Source organism: Taudactylus pleione, unplaced genomic scaffold (genome assembly GCF_031769625.1).
Source record: "Taudactylus pleione unplaced genomic scaffold, aTauple2 ptg001092l, whole genome shotgun sequence".
Classification (NCBI taxonomy): Eukaryota; Metazoa; Chordata; class Amphibia; order Anura; family Myobatrachidae; genus Taudactylus; species Taudactylus pleione.
Genome location: NW_028285493.1, coordinates 630,001 through 654,288, shown reverse-complemented (window position 1 = coordinate 654,288; position 24,288 = coordinate 630,001). Strand labels below are relative to the sequence as shown.

The 24,288-nt window shown below is 44.6% G+C and overlaps 1 protein-coding gene across 5 annotated transcripts in view; it reads right to left on the bottom strand.

Moving 5' to 3' along the window:
* Positions 1 to 12,926: 12,926 nt before the first annotated feature.
* The window catches only part of LOC148453761 (RNA-binding protein Nova-2-like), a 108,610-nt gene continuing 97,248 nt past the window's right edge, over positions 12,927 to 24,288 (bottom strand). For all 5 annotated transcript variants that reach the window (XM_088461759.1, XM_088461761.1, XM_088461760.1 and 2 more), the window contains 2 exons: positions 14,814 to 14,980; positions 12,927 to 14,661 (listed from right to left, as the gene is read on the bottom strand). In XM_088461759.1, coding sequence (XP_088317885.1) covers positions 13,819 to 14,661; positions 14,814 to 14,980 — 1,010 coding nt within the window. In that variant the 3' untranslated portion in view covers positions 12,927 to 13,818. The remainder of the gene's footprint in view (positions 14,662 to 14,813; positions 14,981 to 24,288) is intronic.

Sequence of the window (24,288 nt, the reverse complement as noted above, 5' to 3'; positions counted from 1 at the left end):
AGATGGGCTCTGTACTGTGTGTATATACTATATATTATATTCCTCTATAACCCAGGCACATGTCAGATGGGCTCTGTACTGTGTATATACTTTATATTATATTCCTCTATAACCCAGGCACATGTCAGATGGGCTCTGTACTGTGTATATACTATATATTATATTCCTCTATAACCCGGGCACAGGTACATGTCAGATGGGCTCTGTACTGTGTATATATACTATATATTATATTCCTCTATAACCCAGGCACAGGTACATGTCAGATGGGCTCTGTACTGTGTATATATAATATATATTATATTCCTCTGTAACCCAGGCACAGGTACATGTCAGATGGGCTCTGTACTGTATATACTATATATTATATTCCTCTATAACCCAGGTATAGGTACATGTCACATGGGCTCTGTACTGTGTGTATATACTATATATTATATTCCTCTGTAACCTAGGCACAGGTACATGTCAGCTGGGCTCTGTACTGTGTATATATACTATATATTATATTCCTCTATAACCCAGGCACAGGTACATGTCAGATGGGGTCTGTACTGTGTATATATATTATATATTATATTCCTCTATAACCCAGGCACAGGTACATGTCAGATGGGCTCTGTATTGTATATACTATATATTATATCCCTCTATAACCCAGGCACAGGTACATGTCAGATGGGCTCTGTACTGTGTATATACTATATATTATATTCCTCTGTAACCCAGGCACAGGTACATGTCAGATGGGCTCTGTACTGTATATACTATATATTATATTCCTCTGTAACCCAGGTACATGTCAGATGGGCTCTGTACTGTGTATATATACTATATATTATATTCCTCTATAACCCAGACACAGGTACATGTCAGATGGGCTCTGTACTATGTATATATACTATATATTATAATCGTCTATACCCCAGGCACAGGTACATGTCAGATGGGCTCTGTACTGTATATACTATATATTATATTCCTCTATAACCCAGGCACAGGTACATGTCAGATGGGCTCTGTACTGTGTATATACTATATATTATATTCCTCTATAACCCAGGCACAGGTACATGTCAGATGGGCTCTGTACTGTGTATATATACTATATATTATATTCCTCTATAACCCAGGCAGAGGTACATGTCAGATGGGCTCTGTACTGTGTATATACTATATATTATATTCCTCTATAACCCAGGCACAGGTACATGTCAGATGGGCTCTGTACTGTGTATATACTATATATTATATTCCTCTATAACCCAGGCACAGGTACATGTCAGATGGGCTCTGTACTGTGCATATATACTATATATTATATTCCTCTATAACCCAGGCACAGGTACATGTCAGATGGGCTCTGTACTGTGTATATATACTATATATTATATTCCTCTATAACCCGGGCACAGGTACATGTCAGATGGGCTCTGTACTATGTATATATACTATATATTATAATCGTCTATAACCCAGGCACAGGTACATGTCAGATGGGCTCTGTACTGTATATACTATATATTATATTCTTCCATAACCCAGGCACAGGTACATGTCAGATGGGCTCTGTACTGTGTATATATACTATATATTATATTCCTCTGTAACCCAGGCACAGGTACATGTCAGATGGGCTCTGTACTGTCTATATATACTATATATTATATTCCTCTGTAACCCAGGCACAGGTACATGTCAGATGGGCTCTGTACTGTATATACTATATATTATATTCCTCTATAACCCAGGCACAGGTACATGTCAGATGGGCTCTGTACTGTATATACTATATATTATATTCCTCTATAACCCAGGCACAGGTACATGTCAGATGGGCTCTGTACTGTGTATATACTATATATTATATTCCTCTATAACCCAGGCACAGGTACATGTCAGATGGGCTCTGTACTGTGTATATACTATATATTATATTCCTCTATAACCCAGGCACAGGTACATGTCAGATGGGCTCTGTACTGTGTATATACTATATATTATATTCCTCTATAACCCAGGCACAGGTACATGTCAGATGGGCTCTGTACTGTGTATATACTATATATTATCTTCCTCTATAACCCAGGCACAGGTACATGTCTGATGGGCTCTGTACTGTGTATATACTATATATTATCTTCCTCTATAACCCAGGCACAGGTATATGTCAGATGGGCTCTGTACTGTGTGTATAACTGTATATATACTATATATTAAATTCCTCTATAACCCAGGCACAGGTACATGTCAGATGGGCTCTGTACTGTGTATATACTATATATTATATTCCTCTATAACCCAGGCACATGTCAGATGGGCTCTGCACTGTGTATATATACTATATATTATATTCCTCTATAACCCAGGCACAGGTACATGTCAGATGGGCTCTGTACTGTGCATATATACTATATATTATATTCCTCTATAACCCAGGCACAGGTACATGTCAGATGGGCTCTGTACTGTGTATATATACTATATATTATATTCCTCTATAACCCGGGCACAGGTACATGTCAGATGGGCTCTGTACTGTCTGTATATACTATATATTAAATTCCTCTATAACCCAGGCACAGGTACATGTCAGATGGGCTCTGTACTGTGTATATACTATATATTATATTCCTCTATAACCCAGGCACATGTCAGATGGGCTCTGCACTGTGTATATATACTATATATTATATTCCTCTATAACCCAGGCACAGGTACATGTCAGATGGGCTCTGTACTGTGCATATATACTATATATTATATTCCTCTATAACCCAGGCACAGGTACATGTCAGATGGGCTCTGTACTGTGTATATATACTATATATTATATTCCTCTATAACCCAGGCACATGTACATGTCAGATGGGCTCTGTACTGTGTATATATACTATATATTCTTTTCCTCTATAACCCAGGTACATGTCAGATGGGCTCTGTACTGTGTGTATATACTATATATTATATTCCTCTATAACCCAGGCACAGGTACATGTCAGATGGGCTCTGTACTGTGTATATATACTATATATTATATTCCTCTGTAACCCAGGCACAGGTACATGTCAGATGGGCTCTGTACTGTGTATATATACTATATATTATAATCGTCTATAACCCAGGCACAGGTACATGTCAGATGGGCTCTGTACTGTATATACTATATATTATATTCTTCTATAACCCAGGCACAGGTACATGTCAGATGGGCTCTGTACTGTGTATATATACTATATATTATATTCCTCTGTAACCCAGGCACAGGTACATGTCAGATGGGCTCTGTACTGTCTATATATACTATATATTATATTCCTCTGTAACCCAGGCACAGGTACATGTCAGATGGGCTCTGTACTGTGTATATACTATATATTATATTCCTCTATAACCCAGGCACAGGTACATGTCAGATGGGCTCTGTACTGTGTATATATACTATATATTATATTCCTCTATAACCCAGGCAGAGGTACATGTCAGATGGGCTCTGTACTGTGTATATACTATATATTATATTCCTCTATAACCCAGGCACAGGTACATGTCAGATGGGCTCTGTACTGTGTATATACTATATATTATATTCCTCTATAACCCAGGCACAGGTACATGTCAGATGGGCTCTGTACTGTGCATATATACTATATATTATATTCCTCTATAACCCAGGCACAGGTACATGTCAGATGGGCTCTGTACTGTGTATATATACTATATATTATATTCCTCTATAACCCGGGCACAGGTACATGTCAGATGGGCTCTGTACTATGTATATATACTATATATTATAATCGTCTATAACCCAGGCACAGGTACATGTCAGATGGGCTCTGTACTGTATATACTATATATTATATTCTTCCATAACCCAGGCACAGGTACATGTCAGATGGGCTCTGTACTGTGTATATACTATATATTATATTCCTCTATAACCCAGGCACATGTCAGATGGGCTCTGCACTGTGTATATATACTATATATTATATTCCTCTATAACCCAGGCACAGGTACATGTCAGATGGGCTCTGTACTGTGCATATATACTATATATTATATTCCTCTATAACCCAGGCACAGGTACATGTCAGATGGGCTCTGTACTGTGTATATATACTATATATTATATTCCTCTATAACCCAGGCACAGGTTCATGTCAGATGGGCTCTGTACTGTGTATATTCTATATATTATCTTCCTCTATAACCCAGGCACAGGTACATGTCAGATGGGCTCTGTACTGTGTGTATAACTGTATATATTCTATATATTATATTCCTCTATAACCCAGGCACAGGTACATGTCAGATGGGCTCTGTACTGTGTATATACTATATATTATCTTCCTCTATAACCCAGGCACAGGTACATGTCTGATGGGCTCTGTACTGTGTATATACTATATATTATCTTCCTCTATAACCCAGGCACAGGTATATGTCAGATGGGCTCTGTACTGTGTGTATAACTGTATATATACTATATATTATATTCCTCTATAACCTAGGCACAGGTACATGTTAGATGGGCTCTGTACTGGGTATATATACTATATATTATATTCCTCTATAACCCAGGCACAGGTACATGTCAGATGGGCTCTGTACTGTGTATATATACTACATATAATATTCCTCTATAACCCAGGCACAGGTACATGTCAGATGGGCTCTGTACTGTGTATATACTATATATTATATTCCTCTATAACCCAGGCACAGGTACATGTCAGATGGGCTCTGTACTGTATATATACTATATATTATATTCCTCTATAACCCAGGCATAGGTACATGTCAGATGGGCTCTGTACAGTGTATATATACTATATATAATATTCCTCTATAACCCAGGCACAGGTACATGTCAGATGGGCTCTGTACTGTGTGTATATACTATATATTATATTCCTCTATAACCCAGGCACATGTCAGATGGGCTCTGTACTGTGTATATACTTTATATTATATTCCTCTATAACCCAGGCACATGTCAGATGGGCTCTGTACTGTGTATATACTATATATTATATTCCTCTATAACCCGGGCACAGGTACATGTCAGATGGGCTCTGTACTGTGTATATATACTATATATTATATTCCTCTATAACCCAGGCACAGGTACATGTCAGATGGGCTCTGTGCTGTGTATATACTATATATTATATTCCTCTATAACCCAGACACAGGTACATGTCAGATGGGCTCTGTACTGTGTATATATAATATATATTATATTCCTCTGTAACCCAGGCACAGGTACATGTCAGATGGGCTCTGTACTGTATATACTATATATTATATTCCTCTATAACCCAGGTATAGGTACATGTCACATGGGCTCTGTACTGTGTGTATATACTATATATTATATTCCTCTGTAACCTAGGCACAGGTACATGTCAGCTGGGCTCTGTACTGTGTATATATACTATATATTATATTCCTCTATAACCCAGGCACAGGTACATGTCAGATGGGGTCTGTACTGTGTATATATATTATATATTATATTCCTCTATAACCCAGGCACAGGTACATGTCAGATGGGCTCTGTATTGTATATACTATATATTATATCCCTCTATAACCCAGGCACAGGTACATGTCAGATGGGCTCTGTACTGTGTATATACTATATATTATATTCCTCTGTAACCCAGGCACAGGTACATGTCAGATGGGCTCTGTACTGTATATACTATATATTATATTCCTCTGTAACCCAGGTACATGTCAGATGGGCTCTGTACTGTGTATATATACTATATATTATATTCCTCTATAACCCAGACACAGGTACATGTCAGATGGGCTCTGTACTATGTATATATACTATATATTATAATCGTCTATACCCCAGGCACAGGTACATGTCAGATGGGCTCTGTACTGTATATACTATATATTATATTCCTCTATAACCCAGGCACAGGTACATGTCAGATGGGCTCTGTACTGTGTATATACTATATATTATATTCCTCTATAACCCAGGCACAGGTACATGTCAGATGGGCTCTGTACTGTGTATATATACTATATATTATATTCCTCTATAACCCAGGCAGAGGTACATGTCAGATGGGCTCTGTACTGTGTATATACTATATATTATATTCCTCTATAACCCAGGCACAGGTACATGTCAGATGGGCTCTGTACTGTGTATATACTATATATTATATTCCTCTATAACCCAGGCACAGGTACATGTCAGATGGGCTCTGTACTGTGCATATATACTATATATTATATTCCTCTATAACCCAGGCACAGGTACATGTCAGATGGGCTCTGTACTGTGTATATATACTATATATTATATTCCTCTATAACCCGGGCACAGGTACATGTCAGATGGGCTCTGTACTATGTATATATACTATATATTATAATCGTCTATAACCCAGGCACAGGTACATGTCAGATGGGCTCTGTACTGTATATACTATATATTATATTCTTCCATAACCCAGGCACAGGTACATGTCAGATGGGCTCTGTACTGTGTATATATACTATATATTATATTCCTCTGTAACCCAGGCACAGGTACATGTCAGATGGGCTCTGTACTGTCTATATATACTATATATTATATTCCTCTGTAACCCAGGCACAGGTACATGTCAGATGGGCTCTGTACTGTATATACTATATATTATATTCCTCTATAACCCAGGCACAGGTACATGTCAGATGGGCTCTGTACTGTATATACTATATATTATATTCCTCTATAACCCAGGCACAGGTACATGTCAGATGGGCTCTGTACTGTGTATATACTATATATTATATTCCTCTATAACCCAGGCACAGGTACATGTCAGATGGGCTCTGTACTGTGTATATACTATATATTATATTCCTCTATAACCCAGGCACAGGTACATGTCAGATGGGCTCTGTACTGTGTATATACTATATATTATATTCCTCTATAACCCAGGCACAGGTACATGTCAGATGGGCTCTGTACTGTGTATATACTATATATTATCTTCCTCTATAACCCAGGCACAGGTACATGTCTGATGGGCTCTGTACTGTGTATATACTATATATTATCTTCCTCTATAACCCAGGCACAGGTATATGTCAGATGGGCTCTGTACTGTGTGTATAACTGTATATATACTATATATTAAATTCCTCTATAACCCAGGCACAGGTACATGTCAGATGGGCTCTGTACTGTGTATATACTATATATTATATTCCTCTATAACCCAGGCACATGTCAGATGGGCTCTGCACTGTGTATATATACTATATATTATATTCCTCTATAACCCAGGCACAGGTACATGTCAGATGGGCTCTGTACTGTGCATATATACTATATATTATATTCCTCTATAACCCAGGCACAGGTACATGTCAGATGGGCTCTGTACTGTGTATATACTATATATTATATTCCTCTATAACCCAGGCACATGTCAGATGGGCTCTGCACTGTGTATATATACTATATATTATATTCCTCTATAACCCAGGCACAGGTACATGTCAGATGGGCTCTGTACTGTGCATATATACTATATATTATATTCCTCTATAACCCAGGCACAGGTACATGTCAGATGGGCTCTGTACTGTGTATATATACTATATATTATATTCCTCTATAACCCGGGCACAGGTACATGTCAGATGGGCTCTGTACTGTCTGTATATACTATATATTAAATTCCTCTATAACCCAGGCACAGGTACATGTCAGATGGGCTCTGTACTGTGTATATACTATATATTATATTCCTCTATAACCCAGGCACATGTCAGATGGGCTCTGCACTGTGTATATATACTATATATTATATTCCTCTATAACCCAGGCACAGGTACATGTCAGATGGGCTCTGTACTGTGCATATATACTATATATTATATTCCTCTATAACCCAGGCACAGGTACATGTCAGATGGGCTCTGTACTGTGTATATATACTATATATTATATTCCTCTATAACCCAGGCACATGTACATGTCAGATGGGCTCTGTACTGTGTATATATACTATATATTCTTTTCCTCTATAACCCAGGTACATGTCAGATGGGCTCTGTACTGTGTGTATATACTATATATTATATTCCTCTATAACCCAGGCACAGGTACATGTCAGATGGGCTCTGTACTGTGTATATATACTATATATTATATTCCTCTGTAACCCAGGCACAGGTACATGTCAGATGGGCTCTGTACTGTGTATATATACTATATATTATAATCGTCTATAACCCAGGCACAGGTACATGTCAGATGGGCTCTGTACTGTATATACTATATATTATATTCTTCTATAACCCAGGCACAGGTACATGTCAGATGGGCTCTGTACTGTGTATATATACTATATATTATATTCCTCTGTAACCCAGGCACAGGTACATGTCAGATGGGCTCTGTACTGTCTATATATACTATATATTATATTCCTCTGTAACCCAGGCACAGGTACATGTCAGATGGGCTCTGTACTGTGTATATACTATATATTATATTCCTCTATAACCCAGGCACAGGTACATGTCAGATGGGCTCTGTACTGTGTATATATACTATATATTATATTCCTCTATAACCCAGGCAGAGGTACATGTCAGATGGGCTCTGTACTGTGTATATACTATATATTATATTCCTCTATAACCCAGGCACAGGTACATGTCAGATGGGCTCTGTACTGTGTATATACTATATATTATATTCCTCTATAACCCAGGCACAGGTACATGTCAGATGGGCTCTGTACTGTGCATATATACTATATATTATATTCCTCTATAACCCAGGCACAGGTACATGTCAGATGGGCTCTGTACTGTGTATATATACTATATATTATATTCCTCTATAACCCGGGCACAGGTACATGTCAGATGGGCTCTGTACTATGTATATATACTATATATTATAATCGTCTATAACCCAGGCACAGGTACATGTCAGATGGGCTCTGTACTGTATATACTATATATTATATTCTTCCATAACCCAGGCACAGGTACATGTCAGATGGGCTCTGTACTGTGTATATACTATATATTATATTCCTCTATAACCCAGGCACATGTCAGATGGGCTCTGCACTGTGTATATATACTATATATTATATTCCTCTATAACCCAGGCACAGGTACATGTCAGATGGGCTCTGTACTGTGCATATATACTATATATTATATTCCTCTATAACCCAGGCACAGGTACATGTCAGATGGGCTCTGTACTGTGTATATATACTATATATTATATTCCTCTATAACCCAGGCACAGGTTCATGTCAGATGGGCTCTGTACTGTGTATATTCTATATATTATCTTCCTCTATAACCCAGGCACAGGTACATGTCAGATGGGCTCTGTACTGTGTGTATAACTGTATATATTCTATATATTATATTCCTCTATAACCCAGGCACAGGTACATGTCAGATGGGCTCTGTACTGTGTATATACTATATATTATATTCCTCTATAACCCAGGCACAGGTACATGTCAGATGGGCTCTGTACTGTGTATATACTATATATTATCTTCCTCTATAACCCAGGCACAGGTACATGTCAGATGGGGTCTGTACTGTGTATATATGCTATATATTATATTCCTCTATAACCCAGGTACATGTCAGATGGGCTCTGTACTGTGTATATACTATATATTATATTCCTCTATAACCGAGGCACAGGTACATGTCAGATGGGCTCTGTACTGTATATACTATATATTATATTCCTCTATAACCCAGGGACAGGTACATGTCAGATGGGCTCTGTACTGTGTGTATATACTATATATTATATTCCTCTGTAACCCAGGCACAGGTACATGTCAGAAGGGCTCTGTACTGTATATACTATATATTATATTCCTCTATAACCCAGGCACAGGTACATGTCAGATGGGCTCTGTACTGTGTATATACTATATATTATATTCCTCTATAACCCAGGCACAGGTACATGTCACATGGGCTCTGTACTGTGTATATACTATATATTATCTTCCTCTATAACCCAGGCACAGGTACATGTCAGATGGGGTCTGTACTGTGTATATATGCTATATATTATATTCCTCTATAACCCAGGTACATGTCAGATGGGCTCTGTACTGTGTATATACTATATATTATATTCCTCTATAACCGAGGCACAGGTACATGTCAGATGGGCTCTGTACTGTGTATATTCTATATATTATCTTCCTCTATAACCCAGGCACAGGTACATGTCAGATGGGCTCTGTACTGTGTGTATAACTGTATATATTCTATATATTATATTCCTCTATAACCCAGGCACAGGTACATGTCAGATGGGCTCTGTACTGTGTATATACTATATATTATATTCCTCTATAACCCAGGCACAGGTACATGTCAGATGGGCTCTGTACTGTGTATATACTATATATTATCTTCCTCTATAACCCAGGCACAGGTACATGTCAGATGGGGTCTGTACTGTGTATATATGCTATATATTATATTCCTCTATAACCCAGGTACATGTCAGATGGGCTCTGTACTGTGTATATACTATATATTATATTCCTCTATAACCGAGGCACAGGTACATGTCAGATGGGCTCTGTACTGTATATACTATATATTATATTCCTCTATAACCCAGGGACAGGTACATGTCAGATGGGCTCTGTACTGTGTGTATATACTATATATTATATTCCTCTGTAACCCAGGCACAGGTACATGTCAGAAGGGCTCTGTACTGTATATACTATATATTATATTCCTCTATAACCCAGGCACAGGTACATGTCACATGGGCTCTGTACTGTGTATATATACAGTATATTATATTCATACATGCCTACCCTCCCGGTTTTCGCGGGAGGCTCCCGATTTTTCGGGTAACCCCCCGCACCCCCCGGAAGGGTAGGCATTTCTCCCACATTCTGCCCACTTCCTAGTGAAGTGGGCAGAATTAGGAGAATACCCGCAGCGATCGCGGGTCTCCGTGAAGGGGCGGGGCTTAAGCTGTGATTCTGCATGAATCACCGCATTTGGCCCCACCCCCTATGTAAATTGTGCCCAATCGCGGCAATTTTACCGCGAGGGGGCGGTGCTTAATGATGCGAATCATCAAGCCCCGCCCCCGTCGGCCCCCTGCTGCATCTCTTACCCGGGCTTCTCCCGGGAAGAGAATATTATAGGTAGGCAACCCTGATTATATTCCTCTATAACCCAGGCACAGGTACATGTCAGATGGGCTCTGTACTGTGTATATACTATATATTATATTCCTCTATAACCCAGGCGCAGTGATTACACACATTGTGCCTTATTCTGGATTGGGTGGAGGGGGGGGGTCACAGATACATGTCGCGGATTTTGGCATACCGTGCCGTAGAAAGAACTCTGTGTGTGCGCACGTGGTGATCAGGCATAGCCCCCTGTTTGGAGATCACTAGTGCAGACAGATTGATTGGACGGGTAACGTAGTCGTGTATCCCAACTGCAGTATCATGTGGACGATGGGACGCCTGTATCAGAGCCGTCTGTTGCAGTCATTGGTGCAGGTCCAGGTACTAATGATGACAGCTGCGGCTCCAGGTGGGTAAACAATGGGATCGGGCTGGCGTTCCATATGCAGATGCATGGATGTTCCACATGGTTCTCCCATTAGCATAAGCTAGTATGGAGACTGTTCCGACCATATGGGTAGACAGACTGCAGGTGTGTCTGAGGTGTATGTACTAACGCCTTGGAGAGAGAGTGGATGGAGATATAAGTCCTGATTCAGAGCCACTCGCTCCCAGCGTATGCAAGCCCAGCGCACGCACAGCAAGGCAGGCGATCTCACGGCAAGGCATTAGCACGCCGACTATGTCTTGGTGTGCGATCACTTTGTGTATGTAGCCGCCCATCAGCCATTCATAAGACGCCACTTGCGCACGTCATCTCCTGGAAGTGCATGAAAACATTGGTACATGTGCTCGCAGCGCTTCATGTTGACTATACCTTGCCGCAAGCACTTTAGTGTATAATTCAACCAGGTGACGTGTACTATGACGCTGCCTGTAAATTATGCACGCCTCTGAAACGGCGTTATGATTCTCAGCCACGCCAGCATTCGCACCTCCACACCTCCGTTTATAATGTCCAGCCCCTGTTACTACCCACAAACGGCTTCTCCTGTCACTAATTCAGCTGGGCTGTCTATGCTGGGCGAGCGAGTACTTGGCGATCGCTTGCACTACTTCACGCACGCACACTGTGATACATACACATGCGCACATTGCAAAACATCGCTCGCTACGAGCGCTTCTGAATCAGGCCCATAGTACCAACCAATTAGCTTCTAGCTGTGTGTGAAAAATGACAGGTGTTGATCTGTTGGCACTTTGGACCTCATTCAGACCCGGTCGCAAGCGATGAGCGATCGCAACCGGGTCAATGTTTAGGCCCTGCGTACGCAAGCCCCGGAGCGAGAGAGAAATTCTCTCGATCCGGAGCTCACTACAAAAGGGGATGTTGATCAACCACTCGATCCGTTTTGTGGGCGGGGGGGGGGGGGAGTGGTGGCTACACAAACTGAGGCGTTCCTTAAGGAATGCTTGCCGTTTTGTGGGTGGCCGCACTGACATCAGCAGTGATGTCAGTGGGGAGTTTCCTGCTCGATCAGAGCAGGAAACTCCCTGGGGCTTGCGGTTGCCGAGACCCAACCTTAGGGTCTTGACCATCAACCTGGTCGGTCACTAAAGCTGTGGGTGGTAACCTAAAGCTTAACTAGCGACCAGGACGCCGCCCTCATTCAGAACAAGCGCTCGCTTCTTGCGACCGCCTCTGAATGAGGGCCTTTATCTCTGTCCAAGGCTTAGTACATAGATCCCTGAGTCCTGTAGTGATCTGTAGCTTGGTGTGTGGGGCGTTATCAGGCATAGTACCCCTGCTTGTCTCCTGCCATGGGATGCTGTAATGCAGCCTGATATTCCCATAGATAGAAGCGTATGGTCGCACCGTTTGCACCAAAACAAGTTCTTTAATAGATTTAATGGATTTTGCCAGTTTTTACACAAAATTGAGCCATTTCCTTTTTATAACCTCAAGAAATATCTACATCTGCGTTACAAAGTACAATTTTGGCTTTTTATTTTACCACAGAAGCAGCAGAAGGGAGTAAGATCGGCCAGTCTGCTATACCAGCCCTCGAGGTTCCTATCGAAGAGGTGGCTACGTGCAGGGGGCACTCTGGGTTTTGGCACTAGTTCTAGGTATAGACTGTATTTGGCACACATGTGGGTCTGTGGGATGCTCTTGCGTACATGAAATTCCCATACCATCTATGCACAGTCTCTGTGTCACCGTGTAATTAATGAACAGACAACTTCTCTGGGAGTACTGATAGAGACAGACAGCGATATCTCCGTCATCTGTACGGCGCCTGGTGCATATAACCCCTCTCTGTGTCACGCAGGTGGTATGGAGAGTGGCGCATATATGGACTGGACATTTCAGTGCAAAATCTGCTCTTATTGCTATTGTTTTTGATAAAAATTGGAATATTCACATTTTTAGGGTTAATATAACACTTTACCTTCTGCCCTTGAGCTTTGTAGCCTTCGAGGAGCATAATAAACAGATCTGTTCCTATTACCTTACAGTACACGCTGATCAGGTCCTGCTGCCATGAAGGTTCAAGCTCCCATTATCCCTCACACAAACATTTCCAAACCTAGAGGTTCTCATCTCTTTCTCCCCATTATATTATCTTTTCCCCCACACGCACCCTCCAATTTCCCAACCTCATGTCTCTTTTTACCCCACTTTTTGCGGGTTGCTAGACCGCACACCTTGCTCGTAAGCCACTCTCTGCCCAATGAGATACTGTGCCGCTTGTGTTGCACCTGGAGGTCCTGTGATGGTCACCTTTCTGCTTCTTGTTCCTGGGACAAATTCCCCTTTCTTTGAGATCTGGATTCGAGCTCCTGTCAGTTCTTGGTATTCAACCAGTGTCTTACCACCTTTTCCCAGTATTGCCCCTACCAGTGTTTCTGGGACAGCCATCTCAAGAGTTTCCTTGCCTGTAACACTTTCTGCAGCCAACTTCTCCATTAGAATCCCTCCCCCTCCAAGCCCCAGAGCTGGACCAGTTTCCCCAGTGTAAGATGCAAGCAAACTGACAGCTGCTGGGTGGACACCACCCACCAAGGGGTTGAAACCCAAACCTGTGCTGTAACCATAACTGGCCAAAGTATTTAGGGCTGTAGAGATGGCTAAGAGGTCTCCACCTGAGATTGCTGGTGGAGCTGGTGGTGCAGCTGGAAAGGGGGCAATGGCTGCTTCTGCAATCCCTCCAGCATAAGGTGATCCTGTAGGGTTGGAGTTGGCCACAGGACCCTGTGAGTTGATGTAGCTGATGTTGAGATGGGAGGTACCCTGAGGTGGATCCTCTCGTGCTTTGTGTATAATGCTTCGCACAGCACGTTCAACCTGACCAGCTTCCCCACTCACTGTCACCACTCGTTCCTGAAGATTTGGTCCTGCAGGTTTCTGTGAGAGCTGGACCCAGGCCCCAGATTCCTCCATTATGCTCCGAACAGTGGCACCACCTTTGCCAATGATCAGACCAGCTGTTGTGTTGGGAACGATGAGTTTGGCCTGGGAAAGAATTAGGAGAGAAACATCAGATGCTGCGTGTATAACATGGTTTAGTCAGTACTTAGTACATACGGCTGCTTTGCATGGGATGGTTAGTACATACAGCTGCTTTGTATATGACGTATGGGATGGGTAACAGTCACATGACAGACCTGCTTGGCACGCTCCACACTCATGTTGTTTTGGGTGGGAATAAGGACTCCAAGGTCGCTTTTGGCTGTTCCTTGTGGTACCTCCCGCACTTTCTCTGCAATGAAATTATGTACAGAAAGCAGAGCCTCTGCTGTTCCTTGCACCAAACAGACCCGTTCTGTTGTCCCTGTAAAGACAGAAGCAGGGCATTTCTTTTCTACCTTCAGATCCAAACACCTAGAAATGTGGCTTTATTAGAATAAGAAGACATTGGGGGTAGAATACTGTAACTTCTAAAATTCCCAGCATCCCATTTTATTACATCAGGTTAATGAGTTATTTGGTGCCATTACTGCAGCTCAGAGAACAATCAGAGAATATATATCTGCTAATGCATTCCTTTCTTACATATGCCTTCCCATTCTGCACCTCAAATGACTTTAGTACCCCCTAACTCAGCCTGCTCTGCCCCAACCTCTTGCAACACTCCAATGTCAGGCTACTCTGTGCCCCACCCCAATATAAAGAGCCCCTAAACTCAGCACACTAACTACTGCAGTGTATCCTAACTTCTGCTACTCTACCCCCTACAGAACCCATAAACTAAGCCTTCATTGTTATTACATAGGGGTGTGTCTAGCAGCTCTCACTGGATGGCAGACTCCCAGAATCATCCTCACTCGTGTCGCAATCGCCGACACCCGAGGGGAAATAGGGGGATAGAGACGAGAGAAGGGGAAGTGAGGGGGACACAGATGAGAGATGGTGAGAAGGGGAACGAGGAGGATAGTGATGAGAGAAGGGGAGGCGAGGGGGACACAGATGAGAGATGGTGAGAAGGGGAAATAGGAGGATAGTGATGAGAGAAGGGGAGGCAAGGGGGACACAGATGAGAGATGAGGAGAAGGGGAAATAGGGGGATAGAGATGAGAGAAGGGGAGGTGAGGGGGACAAAGATGAGAGATGAGGAGAAGGGGAAATAGGGGGATAGAGATGAGAGAAGAGGTGAGGGGGACACAGATGAGAGATGGTGAGAAGGGGAAATAGGGGGATAGAGATGGTGAGAAGGGGAAATAGGGGGATAGAGATGAGGAGAAGGGGAAATAGGGGGATAGAGATGAGGAGAAGGGGAAATAGGGGGATAGAGATGAGGAGAAGGGGAAATAGGGGGATAGAGATGAGAGAAGGGGAGGTGAGGGGGACACAGATGAGAGATGGTGAGCAGGGGAAATAGGGGGATAGAGATGAGAGAAGGGGAGGTGAGGGGGACACAGATGAGAGATGGGGAGAAGGGGAAATAGGGGGATAGAGATGAGAGAAGGGGAGGTGAGGGGGACACAGATGAGAGATGGTGAGAAGGGGAAATAGGGGGATAGAGATGAGGAGAAGGGGAAATAGGGGGATAGAGATGAGAGAAGGGGAGGTGAGGGGGACACAGATGAGAGATGGTGAGCAGGGGAAATAGGGGGATAGAGATGAGAGAAGGGGAGGTGAGGGGGACACAGATGAGAGATGGGGAGAAGGGGAAATAGGGGGATAGAGATGAGAGAAGGGGAGGTGAGGGGGACACAGATGAGAGATGGTGAGAAGGGGAAATAGGGGGATAGAGATGAGGAGAAGGGGAAATAGGGGGATAGAGATGAGGAGAAGGGGAAATAGGGGGATAGAGATGAGAGAAGGGGAGGTGAGGGGGACACAGATGAGAGATGGTGAGAAGGGGAAATAGGGGGATAGAGATGTGAGAAGGGGAAATAGGGGGATAGAGATGAGAGAAGGGGAAATAGGGGGATAGAGATGAGAGAAGGGGAAATAGGGGGATAGAGATGAGAGAAGGGGAAATAGGGGGATAGAGATGAGAGAAGGGGAAATAGGGGGATAGAGATGAGAGAAGGGGAAATAGGGGGATAGAGATGAGAGAAGGGGAAATAGGGGGATAGAGATGAGAGAAGGGGAAATAGGGGGATAGAGATGAGAGAAGGGGAAATAGGGGGATAGAGATGAGAGAAGGGGAAATAGGGGGATAGAGATGAGAGAAGGGGAAATAGGGGGATAGAGATGAGAGAAGGGGAAATAGGGGGATAGAGATGAGAGAAGGGGAAATAGGGGGATAGAGATGAGAGAAGGGGAAATAGGGGGATAGAGATGAGAGAAGGGGAAATAGGGGGATAGAGATGAGAGAAGGGGAAATAGGGGGATAGAGATGAGAGAAGGGGAAATAGGGGGATAGAGATGAGAGAAGGGGAAATAGGGGGATAGAGATGAGAGAAGGGGAAATAGGGGGATAGAGATGAGAGAAGGGGAAATAGGGGGATAGAGATGAGAGAAGGGGAAATAGGGGGATAGAGATGAGAGAAGGGGAAATAGGGGGATAGAGATGAGAGAAGGGGAAATAGGGGGATAGAGATGAGAGAAGGGGAAATAGGGGGATAGAGATGAGAGAAGGGGAAATAGGGGGATAGAGATGAGAGAAGGGGAAATAGGGGGATAGAGATGAGAGAAGGGGAGGTGAGGGGGACACAGATGAGAGATGAGGAGAAGGGGAAATAGGGGGATAGAGATGAGAGACAAGGGGAGGTGAGGGGGATATAGATGAGAGATGGTGAGAAGTGGAAATAGGAGGATAGTGATGAGAGAAGGGGAGGTGAGGGGGACACAGATGAGAGATGGTGAGAAGGGGAAATAGGGGGATAGAGATGAGAGAAGGGGAGGTGAGGGGGACACAGATGAGAGATGAGGAGAAGGGGAAATAGGGGGATAGAGATGAGAGACAAGGGGAGGTGAGGGGGATATAGATGAGAGATGGTGAGAAGTGGAAATAGGAGGATAGTGATGAGAGAAGGGGAGGTGAGGGGGACACAGATGAGATGGTGAGAAGGGGAAATAGGGGGATAGTGATGAGAGAAGGGGAGGTGAGGGGGACACAGATGAGAGATGGTGAGAAGGGGAAATAGGGGGATAGAGATGAGATGGTGAGAAGGGGAAATAGGGGGATAGAGATGAGAGAAGGGGAGGTGAGGGGGACACAGATGAGAGATGGTGAGAAGGGGAAATAGGGGGATAGAGATGAGAGAAGGGGAGGTGAAGGGGACACAGATGAGAGATGGGGAGAAGGGGAAATAGGGGGATAGAGATGAGTGAAGGGGAGGTAATTGGGACACAGATGAGAGATGGGGAGAAGGGGAAATAGGGGGATAGAGATGAGTGAAGGGGAGGTAATTGGGACACAGATGAGAGATGGTGAGAAGGGGAAATAGGGGGATAGAGATGAGAGAAGGGGAGGTGAAGGGGACACAGATGAGAGATGGTGGGGGAAATAGGGGATAGAGATGAGAGAAGGGGAGGTGAGGGGGACACAGATGAGAGATGGGGAGAAGGGGAAATAGGGGGATAGAGATGAGTGAAGGGGAGGTAATTGGGACACAGATGAGAGATGGTGAGAAGGGGAAATAGGGGGATAGAGATGAGAGAAGGGGAGGTGAGGGGGACACAGATGAGAGATGGTGAGAAGGGGAAATAGGGGGATAGAAATGAGAGAAGGGGAAATAGGGGGATAGAGATGAGGAGAAGGGGAAATAGGGGGATAGAGATGAGAGAAGGGGAGGTGAGGGGGACACAGATGAGAGATGGGGAGAAGGGGAAATAGGGGGATAGAGATGAGTGAAGGGGAGGTAATTGGGACACAGATGAGAGATGGGGAGAAGGGGAAATAGGGGGATAGAGATGAGTGAAGGGGAGGTAATTGGGACACAGATGAGAGATGGTGAGAAGGGGAAATAGGGGGATAGAGATGAGAGAAGGGGAGGTGAAGGGGACACAGATGAGAGATGAGGAGAAGGGGAAATAGGGGGATAGAGATGAGAGACAAGGGGAGGTGAGGGGGATATAGATGAGAGATGGTGAGAAGTGGAAATAGGAGGATAGAGATGAGAGAAGGGGAGGTGAGGGGGACACAGATGAGAGATGGTGAGAAGGGGAAATAGGGGGATAGTGATGAGAGAAGGGGAGGTGAGGGGGACACAGATGAGAGATGGTGAGAAGGAGAAATAGGGGGATAGATATGAGATGGTGAGAAGGGGAAATAGGGGGATAGAGATGAGAGAAGGGGAGGTGAGGGGGACACAGATGGGAGATGGGGAGAAGGGGAAATAGGGGGATAGAGATGAGAGAAGGGGAGGTGAAGGGGACACAGATGAGAGATGGTGGGGGAAATAGGGGATAGAGATGAGAGAAGGGGAGGTGAGGGGGACACAGATGAGAGATGGGGAGAAGGGGAAATAGGGGGATAGAGATGAGTGAAGGGGAGGTAATTGGGACACAGATGAGAGATGGTGAGAAGGGGAAATAGGGGGATAGAGATGAGAGAAGGGGAGGTGAGGGGGACACAGATGAGAGATGGTGAGAAGGGGAAATAGGGGGATAGAAATGAGAGAAGGGGAAATAGGGGGATAGAGATGAGGAGAAGGGGAGGTGAGGGGGACACAGATGAGAGATGGGGAGAAGGGGAAATAGGGGGATAGAGATGAGTGAAGGGGAGGTAATTGGGACACAGATGAGAGATGGTGAGAAGGAGAAATAGGGGGATAGAGATGAGTGAAGGGGAGGTAATTGGGACACAGATGAGAGATGGTGAGAAGGGGAAATAGGGGGATAGAGATGAGAGAAGGGGAGGTGAGGGGACACAGATGAGAGATGAGGAGAAGGGGAAATAGGGGGATAGAGATGAGAGACAAGGGGAGGTGAGGGGGATATAGATGAGAGATGGTGAGAAGTGGAAATAGGAGGATAGAGATGAGAGAAGGGGAGGTGAGGGGGACACAGATGAGAGATGGTGAGAAGGGGAAATAGGGGGATAGTGATGAGAGAAGGGGAGGTGAGGGGGACACAGATGAGAGATGGTGAGAAGGAGAAATAGGGGGATAGATATGAGATGGTGAGAAGGGGAAATAGGGGGATAGAGATGAGAGAAGGGGAGGTGAGGGGGACACAGATGGGAGATGGGGAGAAGGGGAAATAGGGGGATATAGATGAGAGAAGGGGAGGTGAAGGGGACACAGATGAGAGATGGTGGGGGAAATAGGGGATAGAGATGAGAGAAGGGGAGGTGAGGGGGACACAGATGAGAGATGGTGAGAAGGGGAAATAGGGGGATAGTGATGAGAGAAGGGGAGGTGAAGGGGACACAGATGAGAGATGGTGGGGGAAATAGGAGGATAGTGATGAGAGAAGGGGAGGTGAGGGGGACACAGATGAGAGATGGTGAGAAGGGGAAATAGGGGGATAGAGATGAGAGAAGGGGAGGTGAGGGGGACACAGATGGGAGATGGGGAGAAGGGGAAATAGGGGGATAGTGATGAGAGAAGGGGAGGTGAGGGGGACACAGATGAGAGATGGTGAGAAGGGGAAATAGGGGGATAGAAATGAGAGAAGGGGAAATAGGGGGATAGAGATGAGGAGAAGGGGAAATAGGGGGATAGAGATGAGAGAAGGGGAGGTGAGGGGGACACAGATGAGAGATGGTGAGAAGGGGAAATAGGGGGATAGAAATGAGAGAAGGGGAAATAGGGGGATAGAGATGAGGAGAAGGGGAAATAGGGGGATAGAGATGAGAGAAGGGGAGGTGAGGGGGACACAGATGAGAGATGAGGAGAAGGGGAAATAGGGGGATAGAGATGAGAGACAAGGGGAGGTGAGGGGGATATAGATGAGAGATGGTGAGAAGGGGAAATAGGAGGATAGAGATGAGAGACAAGGGGAGGTGAGGGGGATATAGATGAGAGATGGTGAGAAGGGGAAATAGGAGGATAGTGATGAGAGAAGGGGAGGTGAGGGGGACACAGATGAGAGATGGTGAGAAGGGGAAATAGGAGGATAGTGATGATAGAAGGGGAGGTGAGGGGGACACAGATGAGAGATGGTGAGAAGGGGAAATAGGGGGATAGAGATGAGAGAAGGGGAAATAGGGGGATAGAGATGAGAGAAGGGGAGGTGAGGGGGACACAGATGAGAGATGAGGAGAAGGGGAAATAGGGGGATAGAGATGAGAGACAAGGGGAGGTGAGGGGGATATAGATGAGAGATGGTGAGAAGGGGAAATAGGAGGATAGAGATGAGAGACAAGGGGAGGTGAGGGGGATATAGATGAGAGATGGTGAGAAGGGGAAATAGGAGGATAGTGATGAGAGAAGGGGAGGTGAGGGGGACACAGATGAGAGATGGTGAGAAGGGGAAATAGGAGGATAGTGATGATAGAAGGGGAGGTGAGGGGGACACAGATGAGAGATGGTGAGAAGGGGAAATAGGAGGATAGTGATGATAGAAGGGGAGGTGAGGGGGACACAGATGAGAGATGGTGAGAAGGGGAAATAGGGGGATAGAGATGAGAGAAGGGGAGGTGAGGGGGACACAGATGAGAGATGGTGAGAAGGGGAAATAGGGGGATAGAGATGAGAGAAGGGGAAATAGGGGGATAGAGATGAGAGAAGGGGAGGTGAGGGGGACACAGATGAGAGATGGGGAGAAGGGGAAATAGGGGGATAGAGATGAGAGACAAGGGGAGGTGAGGGGGATATAGATGAGAGATGGTGAGAAGGGGAAATAGGAGGATAGAGATGAGAGACAAGGGGAGGTGAGGGGGATATAGATGAGAGATGGTGAGAAGGGGAAATAGGAGGATAGTGATGAGAGAAGGGGAGGTGAGGGGGACACAGATGAGAGATGGTGAGAAGGGGAAATAGGAGGAAAGTGATGAGAGAAGTGGAGGTGAGGGGGACACAGATGAGAGATGGTGAGAAGGGGAAATAGGAGGATAGTGATGATAGAAGGGGAGGTGAGGGGGACACAGATGAGAGATGGTGAGAAGGGGAAATAGGGGGATAAAGATGAGAGAAGGGGAGGTGAGGGGGACACAGATGAGAGATGGTGAGAAGGGGAAATAGGGGGATAGAGATGAGAGAAGGGGAAATAGGGGGATAGAGATGAGAGAAGGGGAAATAGGGGGATAGAGATGAGAGAAGGGGAGGTGAGGGGGACACAGATGAGAGATGAGGAGAAGGGGAAATAGGGGGATAGAGATGAGAGACAAGGGGAGGTGAGGGGGATATAGATGAGAGATGAGGAGAAGGGGAAATAGGGGAATAGAGATGAGAGAAGGGGAGGTGAGGGGGACACAGATGAGAGATGGGGAGAAGGGGAAATAGGGGGATAGAGATGAGAGACAAGGGGAGGTGAGGGGGATATAGATGAGAGATGGTGAGAAGGGGAAATAGGAGGATAGAGATGAGAGACAAGGGGAGGTGAGGGGGATATAGATGAGAGATGGTGAGAAGGGGAAATAGGAGGATAGTGATGAGAGAAGGGGAGGTGAGGGGGACACAGATGAGAGATGGTGAGAAGGGGAAATAGGAGGATAGTGATGATAGAAGGGGAGGTGAGGGGGACACAGATGAGAGATGGTGAGAAGGGGAAATAGGGGGATAGAGATGAGAGAAGGGGAGGTGAGGGGGACACAGATGAGAGATGGTGAGAAGGGGAAATAGGGGGATAGAGATGAGAGAAGGGGAGGTGAGGGGGACACAGATGAGAGATGGTGAGAAGGGGAAATAGGAGGATAGAGATGAGAGAAGGGGAAATAGGGGGATAGAGATGAGTGAAGGGGAGGTAATTGGGATATAGATGAGAGATGGTGAGAAGGGGAAATAGGGGGATAGTGATGAGAGAAGGGGAGGTGAGGGGGACACAGATGAGAGATGGTGAGAAGGGGAAATAGGGGGATAGAGATGAGAGAAGGGGAAATAGGGGGATAGAGATGAGAGAAGGGGAGGTGAAGGGGACACAGATGAGAGATGGGGAGAAGGGGAAATAGGAGGATAGAGATGAGAGAAGGGGAGGTGAGGGGGACATAGACGAGAGATGGTGAGATGGGGAAATAGGGGGATAGAGATGAGAGACAAGGGGAGGTGAGGGGTCACCTAGAGCTTAGCGAGCTGCCAGGAGGCTGGACCAAAAAAACACGCCCTTCAGTCCTGCGAGCTGCCTCAGTCAGCGAGCGGGTCTGAATCAGGGCCACTTTCTGCCCAGGGAGGATCAGTTTCTGTAGAGGTTCCCTGTTGCAGAGAAACCACCATATAGGTAAGGGCAGGGCTTAATGTGGTCCTGGAGAGATAGTGGAACTCAGCTCTCCTGCCGCCTAATCCCCAGCCCCCTGTGAAATACATTTTAGATGTTTTTCTTAGCACTCCTGCCATTGGCTGAGACTACAATGTTAGATCACTTTAAAAGAAAAAAACTGTTCTATATCATCAGTGTTATTTTTCTGCCGTGCCTCTGAGTTTTTATGAGGTCCCCACAAACTAGTCTATGTCACTTGGCTGCCCAATGTTTTTTTACAACCCCTATGTATTGCCTGCACATGATTCTTTCCTTACCTATATACTGGTTTCTCTGAAGAGACTAGGTGTAGGTGGAACTACCACTGGAGGTGACGGAACTCCTTTCCAACCCGTTCCTGCCCACTTTAACCTCTGGGTAAGGGGTATTTTTATTGTGTACACACAACTGGATGTTAGATAAATTAAATGACTGTATAGGAGGGGAGAGTGTTAAACCTCCTAGGCTGGGGCGGACCTGTGTGGGGAATCATGTGATAATTAGGGCCTATAGGTCTTTATTATTGTATGTATTAGCAGGGATATTAGAGATGGTTGGAGGTGGAGTGAGCCTCTTTTGTTAATGTCTTCCCACCCTCCATCCCTAAATGTTACGTTATTTGCTCGCTTTGATTGGTGTTTGGTGATTTAAGCGTTGGCTATTTTAGGCGGGAAAGAACGGCATGTTACCTATTAGCGCTGTGAATATTGGTTTACTCTTTGTTTTGCTCACCTTCGTTGACTGTTAAAGTCTGCTGGACCACCCCGCCGGGGGCAGCATCATCACCTTACCGGGTGGTAGTCCAGGTATAAGGCTTGTATGTATGTGTTGTGGTTGGAGTGTATGTGTTGTGGTTGGAGTGTATGTGTTGTGGTTGGAGTGTATGTGTTGTGGTTGGAGTGTTTATAGTGTTAATTACTGTGGATATGACACTTCTCATTACTGCGGATATGACACTTCTCATTACTGTGGATATGACACTTTTCATACTGTGGATATGACACTTCTCGTACTGTGGATATTTGCACAGTGTGCTAGTGGAAGCTCGCCTTTCTATAAGGACAGACTACATTTGTCCACTGTATCAGTGTAGCTCTGTACTAGATACATACTATGGATTTTTCATATTATTACGATGTATGTCATATTCAATATAAAATACACATAAAGCCGTTAACCAAACCACACCAACATACATCTCAAAATATCTTCCAACCCGACATCTCCGCTCTGCTCAAGATCTGCGTCTCTCATCCCCACACATTACTTGTTCCCACGCACGGTTACAGGACTTTTTTCGGGCTGTACCCACCCTGTGGAATGCCTTACCACGCACAATAAGACTTTCCT